Below are 15159 nucleotides of genomic sequence, written 5' to 3' on the forward strand. Positions count from 1 at the left end.
GTCTGAAACTAGTCTGAAACCAGTCTGAAACTAGTCTGAAACTAGTCTGAAACCAGTCTGAAACCAGTCTGAAACCTGTGTGAAACCTGTCTGAAACCTGTCTGAAACCTGTCTGAAACTAGTCTGAAACCTGTCTGAAACTAGTCTGAAACCAGTCTGAAACCAGTCTGAAACCAGTCTGAAACTAGTCTGAAACCAGTCTGAAACTAGTCTGAAACTAGTCTGAAACCTGTCTGAAACCAGTCTAAAACTAGTCTGAAACCAGCCTGAAACCTGTCTGAAACCAGCCTGAAACCTGTCTGAAACCAGTCTGAAACTAGTCTGAAACTAGTCTGAAACTAGTCTGAAACCAGTCTGAAACCTGTGTGAAACCAGTCTAAAACTAGTCTGAAACTAGTCTGAAACTAGTCTGAAACCAGTCTGAAACCAGTCTGAAACCTGTGTGAAACCAGTCTAAAACTAGTCTGAAACTAGTCTGAAACCATCCGAAACTATTCTGAAACCAGTCTGAAACCAGTCTGAAACCAGTCTGAAACCAGTCTGAACCCAGTCTGAAACTAGTCTGAAACCAGTCTGAAACCAGTCTGAAACTAGTCTGAAACCAGTCTGAAACCTGTCTGGAACTAGTCTGAAACCAGTCTGAAACCAGCCTGAAACCTGTGTGAAACCTGTCTGGAACTAGTCTGAAACCAGTCTGAAACCAGCCTGAAACCTGTGTGAAACCTGTCTGAAACCAGTCTGAAACCAGTCTGAAACCTGTGTGAAACCTGTCTGAAACCTGTCTGAAACCAGTCTAAAACTAGTCTGAAACTAGTCTGAAACCATCTGAAACTATTCTGAAACCAGTCTGAAACCAGTCTGAAACCAGTCTGAAACTAGTCTGAAACCTGTCTGAAACTAGTCTGAAACCTGTCTGAACCCAGTCTGAAGCCAGTCTGAAACCTGTCTGAAACTAGTCTGAAACCAGTCTGAAACCAGTCTGAAACCTGTCTGAAACTAGTCTGAAACCAGTCTGAAACTAGTCTGAAACCAGTCTGAAACTAGTCTGAAACTAGTCTGAAACCAGTCTGAAACTAGTCTGAAACCAGTCTGAAACTAGTCTGAAACCAGCCTGAAACCTGTCTGAAACCAGTCTGAAACTAGTCTGAAACTAGTCTGAAACCAGTCTGAAACTAGTCTGAAACCAGTCTGAAACTAGTCTGAAACTAGTCTGAAACTAGTCTGAAACCAGCCTGAAACCTGTCTGAAACCAGCCTGAAACCTGTCTGAAACCAGTCTGAAACCAGTCTGAAACTAGTCTGAAACTAGTCTGAAACCAGTCTGAAACCAGTCTGAAACCAGTCTGAAACCAGTCTGAAACCTGTGTGAAACCAGTCTAAAACTAGTCTGAAACTAGTCTGAAACCATCCGAAACTATTCTGAAACCAGTCTGAAACCAGTCTGAAACCAGTCTGAAACCAGTCTGAACCCAGTCTGAAACTAGTCTGAAACCAGTCTGAAACCAGTCTGAAACTAGTCTGAAACCTGTCTGAAACCTGTCTGAAACTAGTCTGAAACCAGTCTGAAACTAGTCTGAAACCAGCCTGAAACCTGTCTGAAACCAGTCTGAAACTAGTCTGAAACCAGTCTGAAACTAGTCTGAAACTAGTCTGAAACCAGTCTGAAACTAGTCTGAAACCAGTCTGAAACTAGCCTGAAACCTGTCTGAAACTAGCCTGAAACCTGTCTGAAACCAGTCTGAAACCAGTCTGAAACTAGTCTGAAACCAGTCTGAAACTAGTCTGAAACTAGTCTGAAACCTGTCTGAAACCAGTCTGAAACTAGTCTGAAACCTGTCTGAAACCAGTCTGAAACCAGTCTGAAACTAGTCTGAAACTAGTCTGAAACCAGTCTGAAACCAGTCTGAAACTAGTCTGAAACTAGTCTGAAACCAGTCTGAAACCTGTCTGAAACTAGTCTGAAACTAGTCTGAAACCTGTCTGAAACCAGTCTGAACCTGTCTGAAACTAGTCTGAAACTAGTCTGAAACTAGCCTGAAACCTGTCTGAAACTAGCCTGAAACCTGTCTGAAACCAGTCTGAAACTAGTCTGAAACCAGTCTGAAACCTGTCTGAAACCAGTCTGAAACTAGTCTGAAACCTGTCTGAAACCAGTCTGAAACCAGTCTGAAACTAGTCTGAAACTAGTCTGAAACCAGTCTGAAACTAGTCTGAAACTAGTCTGAAACCAGTCTGAAACCAGTCTGAAACCAGTCTGAAACTAGTCTGAAACCTGTCTGAAACCAGTCTGAAACCAGTCTGAAACTAGTCTGAAACTAGTCTGAAACCAGTCTGAAACCTGTCTGAAACTAGTCTGAAACTAGTCTGAAACCAGTCTGAAACCAGTCTGAAACCAGTCTGAAACTAGTCTGAAACTAGTCTGAAACCTGTCTGAAACCAGTCTGAAACCAGTCTGAAACTAGTCTGAAACTAGTCTGAAACCAGTCTGAAACTAGTCTGAAACTAGTCTGAAACCAGTCTGAAACCAGTCTGAAACTAGTCTGAAACTAGTCTGAAACCAGTCTGAAACTAGTCTGAAACCTGTCTGAAACCAGTCTGAAACCAGTCTGAAACTAGTCTGAAACTAGTCTGAAACCTGTCTGAAACCAGTCTGAAACTAGTCTGAAACTAGTCTGAAACCTGTCTGAAACCAGTCTGAAACCAGTCTGAAACCAGTCTGAAACTAGTCTGAAACTAGTCTGAAACCAGTCTGAAACCTGTCTGAAACCAGTCTGAAACCAGTCTGAAACCAGTCTGAAACCAGCCTGAAACCAGTCTGAAACCAGTCTGAAACTAGTCTGAAACTAGTCTGAAACTAGTCTGAAACCAGTCTGAAACTAGTCTGAAACCAGTCTGAAACTAGTCTGAAACTAGTCTGAAACCAGTCTGAAACTAGTCTGAAACCAGTCTGAAACTAGTCTGAAACTAGTCTGAAACCTGTCTGAAACTAGTCTGAAACTAGTCTGAAACCAGTCTGAAACTAGTCTGAAACTAGTCTGAAACCTGTCTGAAACCAGTCTGAAACTAGTCTGAAACTAGTCTGAAACCTGTCTGAAACCTGTCTGAAACTAGTCTGAAACTAGTCTGAAACCAGTCTGAAACCAGTCTGAAACTAGTCTGAAACTAGTCTGAAACCAGTCTGAAACCTGTCTGAAACCTGTCTGAAACCAGTCTGAAACCAGTCTGAAACTAGTCTGAAACCAGTCTGAAACCAGTCTGAAACCAGTCTGAAACTAGTCTGAAACCAGTCTGAAACTAGTCTGAAACTAGTCTGAAACTAGTCTGAAACTAGTCTGAAACCAGTCTGAAACCAGTCTGAAACTAGTCTGAAACCAGTCTGAAACTAGTCTGAAACTAGTCTGAAACCAGTCTGAAACTAGTCTGAAACTAGTCTGAAACCAGTCTGAACACCAGTCTGAAACTAGTCTGAAACCAGTCTGAAACCAGTCTGAAACTAGTCTGAAACTAGTCTGAAACCTGTCTGAAACCTGTCTGAAACTAGTCTGAAACTAGTCTGAAACCTGTCTGAAACTAGTCTGAAACCAGTCTGAAACTAGTCTGAAACCAGTCTGAAACCAGTCTGAAACTAGTCTGAAACTAGTCTGAAACCTGTCTGAAACTAGTCTGAAACTAGTCTGAAACCAGTCTGAAACCAGTCTGAAACCAGTCTGAAACCTGTCTGAAACCTGTCTGAAACCTGTCTGAAACCAGTCTGAAACCTGTCTGAAACTAGTCTGAAACTAGTCTGAAACCAGTCTGAAACTAGTCTGAAACTAGTCTGAAACCTGTCTGAAACCAGTCTGAAACTAGTCTGAAACTAGTCTGAAACCTGTCTGAAACCTGTCTGAAACTAGTCTGAAACTAGTCTGAAACCAGTCTGAAACCAGTCTGAAACTAGTCTGAAACCAGTCTGAAACCAGTCTGAAACTAGTCTGAAACTAGTCTGAAACCTGTCTGAAACCTGTCTGAAACTAGTCTGAAACCTGTCTGAAACTAGTCTGAAACTAGTCTGAAACCAGTCTGAAACTAGTCTGAAACCAGTCTGAAACCAGTCTGAAACTAGTCTGAAACTAGTCTGAAACCTGTCTGAAACTAGTCTGAAACTAGTCTGAAACCAGTCTGAAACTAGTCTGAAACTAGTCTGAAACCAGTCTGAAACTAGTCTGAAACTAGTCTGAAACTAGTCTGAAACCAGTCTGAAACTAGTCTGAAACTAGTCTGAAACCAGTCTGAAACTAGTCTGAAACCAGTCTGAAACCAGTCTGAAACCAGTCTGAAACCAGTCTGAAACTAGTCTGAAACCTGTCTGAAACCTGTCTGAAACCTGTCTGAAACCAGTCTGAAACCAGTCTGAAACCAGTCTGAAACCTGTCTGAAACCTGTCTGAAACCAGTCTGAAACCTGTCTGAAACCAGTCTGATCCCAGTCTGAAACCAGTCTGAAACCAGTCTGAAACTAGTCTGATCCCAGTCTGAAACCAGTCTGAACCCAGTCTGAAACCAGTCTGAAACCAGTCTGAAACCTGTCTGAAACCTGTCTGAAACCAGTCTGAAACCTGTCTGAAACCAGTCTGATCCCAGTCTGAAACCAGTCTGAAACCAGTCTGAAACCAGTCTGAAACTAGTCTGAAACCAGTCTGAACCCTGTCTGAAACCAGTCTGAAACCAGTCTGAAACCAGTCTGAAACCAGTCTGAAACCAGTCTGAAACCAGTCTGAACCCTGTCTGAAACCAGTCTGAAACCAGTCTGAAACCAGTCTGAAACCAGTCTGAAACCAGTCTGATCCCAGTCTGATCCCAGTCTGAAACCTGTCATGTCTGGTGGAAGTTACCCAACATGCAACTGAGGGTAGAAGCTGAAGCTAATAGCTGCTCTGTTTTATATTTGAGCTGCTTCTGGAGTCAGAAGGCAGCTCCGTGATGCAACAGAAAAGCAGCTCAGAGGCAGAACCGCCTGTTCTGACCCGTCGGCCTTTAAGCCCTTCCTTCTCCAAGTGAACCCCTCCTGGTCCCAGACTCACCGTCCAGGCTGAGCGCGGCGCTGCAGGACACCGTCCCCGCTGCGTTGGTCGCCCGGAGGCTGTACTCGCCCTCGTCCTCGGGGTAGACTCTGGAGATCTCCAGCTGACAGCTGTCGTCAAACTGAGACATCCGGAAGAAGTCCGACTGCTTGATCTCCTTCTGGCCGTGGAACCAGCTGATCTTCACGTCTGCGGAAACCAAAGCGTTCGTGAGGCTATTGTTGTGTCAGATGTTCATATCATCATTTAAATCAGGGGTGTCAAACTCAAGGCCCGGGGGCCAAATCTGGCCCGCGACTTCATTTCATGTGGCCCGCAAGAGCTTGCAAAGAATATAATACGTTTATTATACGGTTACATGTCACTTTACAGAAGCAGGTTGCCCATAAACTACATGTCCCACAATGCATCTCGTTTGGGACATGCACTGAAGAGACTCACAATTATTTGCCCTGGACTTCTGCTTTCAGACGTAGTTAATTACTAAGTTATTATCCTATCCGATAATAATCAAATTCAGAGGCAATAATGTAATATATAATACATTATATATATTATATATTTATATATGTATATTTATAGTTACAACCGGCCCTTTGAGAGCAACCATAATGTTAATGTGGCCCGCGATGAAATTGAGTTTGACACCCCTGATTTAAATAATATATATAGATGATGTGCTCCGATTGCCTCCTTTAAACAGTACGCCTGGTTCTACATGTGTTCAACAGAGGCAGCAGGGTGAAGGTGGGGCTGAGGACGGGGGTTCATAGTTCAACGATGGGATGAGGAGGTGGGACCAGTGAGAGGTGTTCTGTGAGCTGTGGGCAGAGCCTCTCTCCTCTGAGGGGGAAGCTGCTCTGTTCCTGCATTTCACATCCATCTCACTTTATATTCACTTTCTTTATTAAATATAACGCAAACTTTGTCCGGGAATCATTGATCAGCGTCTCTAGAATCTCCTCCACAGATATATCAGGGATGTTCAACACAACGTTCAGCAACAACATAAGCTTTAAGGACGTTAGCGACGCGGGTTCGCTCACCGTCTCCTCGCACTCGGCACTGGAAGCGCGCCGGCTCTCCCTCGCGGGCGGAGGTGCTGCTGATGGGGCTCATCACCACCGGGGGCGCCACAGTGGCTGCTGAGTCCGGAGACACGACCTCCGACACTGCACACACACACACACACACACACACACACACACACACACACACACACACACACACACACACACACACACACACACACACACACACACACACACACACACACACACACACACACACACACACACACACACACACACACACACACACACACACACACACACACACACACACACACACACACACACACACACACACACACACACACACACACGCGTCAACATGTGTCCTGCACCTAACTTCACTTTCACTACCCACATATGATATAAGTTCAATTCATGTCTTACTTTAAAAGTGACTTAACTGAATATCGTTGTAATGTATCTTTAATTGTACACATCTCTAATCTGTGGGAATGTTGTACACGACACCCCCGCCTCACCTTCCACGTGCAGCGCGGCCGTGCTGCTGGCGGCTCCGTGCTCGTTCTTGGCCTCGCAGTGGTACACGGCGGCGTCCTCGGGGAACACCTCGATGAGCAGCAGCGAGTGCTCGGCGCCGTCGTGCAGGAACTTACACTTGAAGCCTGCGGACAGCGCCTGGGAGTTCTTGAACCAGGACACCTGCGGAGCCGGGACCCCGCTCACCTGCACGGAGAACCGGGCCGGCTTCCCCGCCTCCACAGACTGAGGCTCCATGTGGCGCTGGATCTGAGGAGGCTCCGGGACTGCAGGAGGAACGCAGAGGATTATTCAGGAGTTCCAGAGCCAGGAACAAAGAGACTTCTTTAAGTGGGAAGTATGGAGTACAAATACTTTGTTACTGTACTTAAGTACATGTTTCTGGTATCAGTACTTTACTCAACTACTTATTTTTCTGACCACTTTTTACTTTGACTTCTTACATGTTGAACTCAAATACCTGTACTTTCTACTTCTCTCATGTTGAACTCAAATACCTGTACTTTCTACTTCTTACATGTTGAACTCAAATACCTGTACTTTCTACTTCTTACATGTTGAACTCAAATACCTGTACTTTCTACTTCTTACATGTTGAACTCAAATACCTGTACTTTCTACTTCTTACATGTTGAACACAAATACCTGTACTTTCTACTTCTTACATGTTGAACCCAAATACCTGTACTTTCTACTTCTCTCATGTTGAACTCAAATACCTGTACTTTCTACTTCTCTCATGTTGAACTCAAATACCTGTACTTTCTACTTCTTACATGTTGAACTCAAATACCTGTACTTTCTACTTCTTACATGTTGAACCCAAATACCTGTACTTTCTACTTCTCTCATGTTGAACACAAATACCTGTACTTTCTACTTCTTACATGTTGAACACAAATACCTGTACTTTCTACTTCTCACATGTTGAACCCAAATACCTGTACTTTCTATTTCTCTCATGTTGAACTCAAATACCTGTACTTTCTACTTCTTACATGTTGAACACAAATACCTGTACTTTCTACTTCTCACATGTTGAACCCAAATACCTGTACTTTCTACTTCTCTCGTGTTGAACTCAAATACCTGTACTTTCTACTTCTCACATGTTGAACACAAATACCTGTACTTTCTACTTCTCTCATGTTGAACTCAAATACCTGTACTTTCTACTTCTTACATGTTGAACACAAATACCTGTACTTTCTACTTCTTACATGTTGAACACAAATACCTGTACTTTCTACTTCTCACATGTTGAACTCAAATACCTGTACTTTCTACTTCTTACATGTTGAACTCAAATACCTGTACTTTCTACTTCTCACATGTTGAACCCAAATACCTGTACTTTCTACTTCTCTCATGTTGAACTCAAATACCTGTACTTTCTACTTCTCACATGTTGAACTCAAATACCTGTACTTTCTACTTCTTACATGTTGAACTCAAATACCTGTACTTTCTACTTCTTACATGTTGAACTCAAATACCTGTACTTTCTACTTCTCTCATGTTGAACCCAAATACCTGTACTTTCTACTTCTTACATGTTGAACCCAAATACCTGTACTTTCTACTTCTTACATGTTGAACTCAAATACCTGTACTTTCTACTTCTCTCATGTTGAACTCAAATACCTGTACTTTCTACTTCTCTCATGTTGAACCCAAATACCTGTACTTTCTACTTCTTACATGTTGAACTCAAATACCTGTACTTTCTACTTCTTACATGTTGAACTCAAATACCTGTACTTTCTACTTCTCTCATGTTGAACCCAAATACCTGTACTTTCTACTTCTTACATGTTGAACCCAAATACCTGTACTTTCTACTTCTTACATGTTGAACTCAAATACCTGTACTTTCTACTTCTTACATGTTGAACTCAAATACCTGTACTTTCTACTTCTCTCATGTTGAACTCAAATACCTGTACTTTCTACTTCTCTCATGTTGAACTCAAATACCTGTACTTTCTACTTCTTACATGTTGAACACAAATACCTGTACTTTCTACTTCTCACATGTTGAACCCAAATACCTGTACTTTCTATTTCTCTCATGTTGAACTCAAATACCTGTACTTTCTACTTCTTACATGTTGAACACAAATACCTGTACTTTCTACTTCTCACATGTTGAACCCAAATACCTGTACTTTCTACTTCTCTCGTGTTGAACTCAAATACCTGTACTTTCCACTTCTCACAAGTTGAACTCAAATACCTGTACTTTCTACTTCTCTCGTGTTGAACTCAAATACCTGTACTTTCCACTTCTCACATGTTGAACCCAAATACCTGTACTTTCTACTTCTCTCGTGTTGAACTCAAATACCTGTACTTTCCACTTCTCACAAGTTGAACTCAAATACCTGTACTTTCTACTTCTTACATGTTGAACCCAAATACCTGTACTTTCTAATTCTTACATGTTGAACCCAAATACCTGTACTTTCTACTTCTTACATGTTGAACACAAATACCTGTACTTTCTACTTCTCACATGTTGAACACAAATACCTGTACTTTCTACTTCTCTCATGTTGAACTCAAATACCTGTACTTTCTACTTCTCACATGTTGAACTCAAATACCTGTACTTTCTACTTCTTACATGTTGAACTGAAATACCTGTACTTTCTACTTCTTACATGTTGAACACAAATACCTGTACTTTCTACTTCTCACATGTTGAACTCAAATACCTGTACTTTCTACTTCTTACATGTTGAACTCAAATACCTGTACTTTCTACTTCTCACATGTTGAACCCAAATACCTGTACTTTCTACTTCTCTCATGTTGAACTCAAATACCTGTACTTTCTACTTCTCACATGTTGAACTCAAATACCTGTACTTTCTACTTCTTACATGTTGAACTCAAATACCTGTACTTTCTACTTCTTACATGTTGAACCCAAATACCTGTACTTTCTACTTCTCACATGTTGAACACAAATACCTGTACTTTCTACTTCTTACATGTTGAACTCAAATACCTGTACTTTCTACTTCTTACATGTTGAACTCAAATACCTGTACTTTCTACTTCTCTCATGTTGAACTCAAATACCTGTACTTTCTACTTCTCTCATGTTGAACTCAAATACCTGTACTTTCTACTTCTCTCATGTTGAACTCAAATACCTGTACTTTCTACTTCTCTCATGTTGAACTCAAATACCTGTACTTTCTACTTCTCTCATGTTGAACTCAAATACCTGTACTTTCTACTTCTCTCATGTTGAACTCAAATACCTGTACTTTCTACTTCTCTCATGTTGAACTCAAATACCTGTACTTTCTACTTCTTACATGTTGAACCCAAATACCTGAACTTTCTACTTCTTACATGTTGAACTCAAATACCTGTACTTTCTACTTCTCTCATGTTGAACTCAAATACCTGTACTTTCTACTTCTTACATGTTGAACCCAAATACCTGTACTTTCTACTTCTCTCATGTTGAACTCAAATACCTGTACTTTCTACTTCTCTCATGTTGAACTCAAATACCTGTACTTTCTACTTCTTACATGTTGAACACAAATACCTGTACTTTCTACTTCTCACATGTTGAACCCAAATACCTGTACTTTCTACTTCTCTCGTGTTGAACTCAAATACCTGTACTTTCCACTTCTCACAAGTTGAACTCAAATACCTGTACTTTCTACTTCTCTCATGTTGAACACAAATACCTGTACTTTCTACTTCTTACATGTTGAACTCAAATACCTGTACTTTCTACTTCTCTCATGTTGAACACAAATACCTGTACTTTCTACTTCTTACATGTTGAACACAAATACCTGTACTTTCTACTTCTCACATGTTGAACCCAAATACCTGTACTTTCTACTTCTCTCATGTTGAACTCAAATACCTGTACTTTCTACTTCTCACAAGTTGAACTCAAATACCTGTACTTTCTACTTCTCACAAGTTGAACTCAAATACCTGTACTTTCTACTTCTTACATGTTGAACACAAATACCTGTAGGACCAGGATGTGTGTACTTCTGCTTGAGTAAAGGATGTGTGTACTTCTCCTTGAGTAAAGGATGTGTGTACTTCTCCTTGAGTAAAGGATGTGTGTACTTCTCCTTGATTACAGGATGTGTGTACTTGTACCTGAGTACAGGATGTGTGTACTTCTCCTTGAGTAAAGGATGTGTGTACTTCTGCTTGAGTAAAGGATGTGTGTACTTGTACCTGAGTACAGGATGTGTGTACTTCTCCTTACGTAAAGGATGTGTGTACTTCTACTTGAGTAAAGGATGTGTGTACTTGTACCTGAGTACAGGATGTGTGTACTTCTCCTTACGTAAAGGATGTGTGTACTTCTCCTTGAGTAAAGGATGTGTGTACTTGTACCTGAGTACAGGATGTGTGTACTTGTACCTGAGTACAGGATGTGTGACCTTGTACCTGAGTACAGGATGTGTGTACTTGTACCTGAATACAGGATGTGTGTACTTGTACCCGAGTACAGGATGTGTGTACTTGTACAGGATGTACCCCTGATCATGATACAGTGAAATGTTCTCCTGCTGGACTCACGGTTGACGCGGAGGCTCATGGTGGTCCGGTTCTTCCCGGCGATGAAGGTGTACTCGCCCGCGTCGCTCCGGAAGGTCTCCGTCACGGTGAGGCGGTGAGTCCTCCGGATGCAGACGTAGGTGAAGCGCTGCTCCACAGAGAACTGGATCTCCACGCCGTTCCTCAGCCAGCGGCCCTCCACCTCGTCCTCGTTCACCTCCAGCTCGAAGGTGGCGCGCTGCTTCTCCAGAACCTGCAGACGGGATCAGACGGGATTTATTTCCTGCTTCGGATCCAAGTAAAGCCGTGCTGTTCTTTCCAGGAGCAGTTCTGCTCTCAGATGCTTTCACATTATCGTTCCTTTATTCGGTTGTTCTTTTGTTATTTTCGCTTATTTCTGTTTTTATTCTGCTAGAATCTCAAAGAAATGCTCAAATACTCGTAAAACTTGATGAACAGAACCCCAAATAGATGTTCTGGTGAATGTCCCACTTCATCCTCAGAAAAGCCCTTATTGTACTCCTGAATCTACGGCTGTCATCTTGTAAATGGTGGAAATGATTATCTATCTCTGAGACCCCCTCTCTGGTCCCGAGAGTTTCCCCCTTCTCTTAGAGGCTCTCATGAATGAGTGCCCCCCCTCACCGTGATGACCCTCTCGGGGGGGTCAGAGATTCGGACGTCTCTCCCCTCCACCACCAGCTGGGCTCTGGAGACGCTCGACCCGGCGACCACAGAGAACTCTCCGGCGTCCGACATCCTGACCGACTGGATCATCAGCCGGTGGACGAACTTCTCCGCCGTCACGGAGAACCTGAAGGCACCACGGAGACTCGGGTTAGCAACGCGCCCCGTGTCGGAGGTCAGGATGCATCACGTTACCTCTCGCTCTCTCTCACCTGCCCTCCTGCTCCAGCTCCTGGCCGTTCTTCATCCAGACGACCTGCACGTTGGGCTCGGAGATCTCACACTCGAACACGGCCTTCTTCTTCTCCGTGACCTTTATGTCTTTGATCTTCTTGGTGAACTCGATCACTCGAGCTGAGACACAGGAGGGTTCACCATTACATCAATGCTACACTAGTATTATTATGATGATGATGTTTTATCTGTTGTTTCATTTATTTATCTAAATGTTCTATTCTATGTTTGAACATTCTGATCCGCCCTTAAATGCTCATCAGCTACACATCCCATCATTAGACTATGAAGCCCCCCGTCCTCAGCCATTTGCAGATCCACCTTTACCCTCCTGAGATGTACACCTGGTATATCTCCTAACATCTGTTAAGTTCATGTTTTAAGTTCAGTCTTGTATCCTGTTTTATTTTGTAGTAACCTTTCCTTCTTGTTGCAGATTACGTCACTTCCTCCCTGTGTGTCCTGCCTATCAGGGGCGGTTCTAGGGGGGGCAGGGGGGGACAGTGCCCCCTAACACTGACCTCTGACCCCCCTGTGGCCCCCCTAACAATGAAAAGTTTTTTAGTAATAGTAATTTAGTAATAACTATAAGATCTATCTGAAATAAATAAGTGCACTGAAACAAATACCAATAACTGTATTGCATTGTTTTCTTATGCGCAATTATTCATACTGTCCAGTTCTCTTTTTCGTCCTGCATGTATTGGGCCCCCCTCAGAAAATAACTGGCCCCCCAGTCAAATTGGTCTAGAACCGCCCCTGCTGCCTATATATAGATTCTGTCTCCCTTGTCTTGTTGCCAGTTCGTCCCATGTGCCTGCCAGCGTGAAGTCCATGTGTTCTGCTAAGAGCTAAGAACCGAGGTTTTGGAATTTACTTTATCTTTTTGACTTTTGACACTATGTTAACCTTTTCCTCGTAAGAGTGTTTTTGTTATCGAAACCTGTGCCTCTACGGAGAGCTCACAGCGTCACTATTGTTTCAGTAAAGACTTTTATTTGTTTGTCGAGTCGTGCTTTTGGGTTCGTACTGGTTTGCCGAGCCGTGACACACCCTGAACACATGTCTCTGTTAAACGCATCCCGGGGCTCAGCTTCCTCGTTAGACTCCATTGCTCTCTTTTCTCCCTGATTGATAATAAACGAAGTTTTTAACTAAATAACGACTTCAAGCTCAGAGTTGTTGGTGTGTGAGTCTCATAGCCCTCCTCTGCCTGATCCCCGGGGCGTCCGTGGTCTCTTTGCGCTCCACCTAATGACTAACCACTTCTTTGGTATCAGAGAATCTCAGTTTTCTTCCATCTCTTCTCTCTATACCCCACTCCGTAGCCCCACTCCGTACCCCCTCTCCGTACCCCCTCTCCGTACCCCCACTCTATACCCCACTCCGTAGCCCCACTCCGTACCCCCTCTCCGTACCCCCTCTCCGTACCCCCACTCTATACCCCACTCCGTAGCCCCACTCCGTACCCCCTCTCTGTACCCCCTCTCTGTACCCCCTCTCCGTACCCCCTCTCCGTACCCCCACTCCGTACCCCCTCTCCGTACCCCCTCTCCGTACCCCCACTCCGTACCCCCTCTCCGTACCCCCACTCCGTACCCCCTCTCTGTACCCCCACTCCGTACCCCCTCTCCGTACCCCCACTCTATACCCCCACTCTATACCTCCACTCTATACCCCCTTTCTATACCCCCTCTCTATACCCCCCTCTCTGTACCCCCTCTCTGCACCCCTACTCTATAACCCCACTCTATACCCCCTCTCTGTACCCCCACTCTATAACCCCTCTCTATACCCCCACTCTATAACCCCTCTCTATACCCCCACTCTATACCCCCTCTCTATACCCCCCTCTCTGTACCCCCTCTCTGCACCCCTACTCTATAACCCCACTCTATACCCCCACTCTATACCCCCTCTCTGTACCCCCTCTCTGCACCCCTACTCTATAACCCCACTCTATACCCCCACTCTATACACCCCTCTCTGTACCCCCTCTCTGTACCCCCTCTCTGTACCCCCTCTCTATACCCCCTCTCGATAACCCCTCTCTATACCCCCACTCTATACCCCCACTCTGTACCCCCTCTCCATACCCCCTCTCTATACCCCCACTCTATACCCCCACTCTGTACCCCCTCTCTATACACCCCTCTCTGTACCCCCTCTCTGTACCCCCACCCTAGCAGCCCTGCCCCGGACTCACCCTCCACGTAGAGGCTTGAGGAGCAGGAGGCGGACCCGGACACGAAGCTGTACTCTCCTCCGTCTCCAAAGTGCACGTTCCTGATGTTCAGGGAGTGCGAGAGCTGCCGGCTCCTCACTGAGACGCGCTCAGACGACTTCACCTCCACGCCGTTCTTCAGCCACTTGTAGCTCACGTTCTCCTGGTTCACCGTCACCTCCAGGGTGATGGAGTCTCTCTCCTGAGCCCGCAGGTCCTTCAGCATGGAGGTGATGAGCACCGCTGCAGGGGGGGGGGACACTTAGTACTTCTTTATATATATATCTGCTGCGGGGGGGGACACTTAGTACTTCTGAAGATATCTACTAAGGGGGGGGACACTTAGTACTTCTTTATATATATCTGCTGCGGGGGGGGGACACTTAGTACTTCTTTATATATATCTGCTGCGGGGGGGGACACTTAGTACTTCTGAAGATATCCACTAAGGGGGGGGGGACACACTTAGTACTTCTGAAGATATCTACTAAGGGGGGGGACACTTAGTACTTCTTTATATATATCTGCTGCGGGGGGGGGACACTTAGTACTTCTTTATATATATCTGCTGCGGGGGGGGACACTTAGTACTTCTGAAGATATCTACTAAGGGGGGGGACACACACTTAGTACTTCTTTATATATATCTGCTGCGGGGGGGGACACTTAGTACTTCTGAAGATATCCACTAAGGGGGGGGGGACACACACACTTAGTACTTCTGAAGATATCTACTAAGGGGGGACACACACACTTAGTACTTCTGAAGATATCTACTAAGGGGGGGGGGGGGACACTTAGTACTTCTGAAGATATATCTGCTGGGGG

The 15159-nt window shown here is 44.2% G+C and overlaps 1 protein-coding gene across 1 annotated transcript in view; it reads right to left on the reverse strand.

Moving 5' to 3' along the window:
• Positions 1–15159, reverse strand: part of LOC117442744 (titin-like) — a gene marked incomplete at its 5' end in the record, with an annotated part of 210055 nt that overhangs the window by 174512 nt on the left and 20384 nt on the right. The window contains 7 exon segments of the mRNA XM_071202478.1: positions 5059–5247; positions 6105–6230; positions 6611–6895; positions 11208–11439; positions 11832–12000; positions 12086–12227; positions 14314–14574. Of these exon segments, the coding sequence (XP_071058579.1) occupies positions 5059–5247; positions 6105–6230; positions 6611–6895; positions 11208–11439; positions 11832–12000; positions 12086–12227; positions 14314–14574 (1404 nt within the window).

Source organism: Pseudochaenichthys georgianus, unplaced genomic scaffold (genome assembly GCF_902827115.2).
Source record: "Pseudochaenichthys georgianus unplaced genomic scaffold, fPseGeo1.2 scaffold_465_arrow_ctg1, whole genome shotgun sequence".
NCBI lineage: Eukaryota > Metazoa > Chordata > Actinopteri > Perciformes > Channichthyidae > Pseudochaenichthys > Pseudochaenichthys georgianus.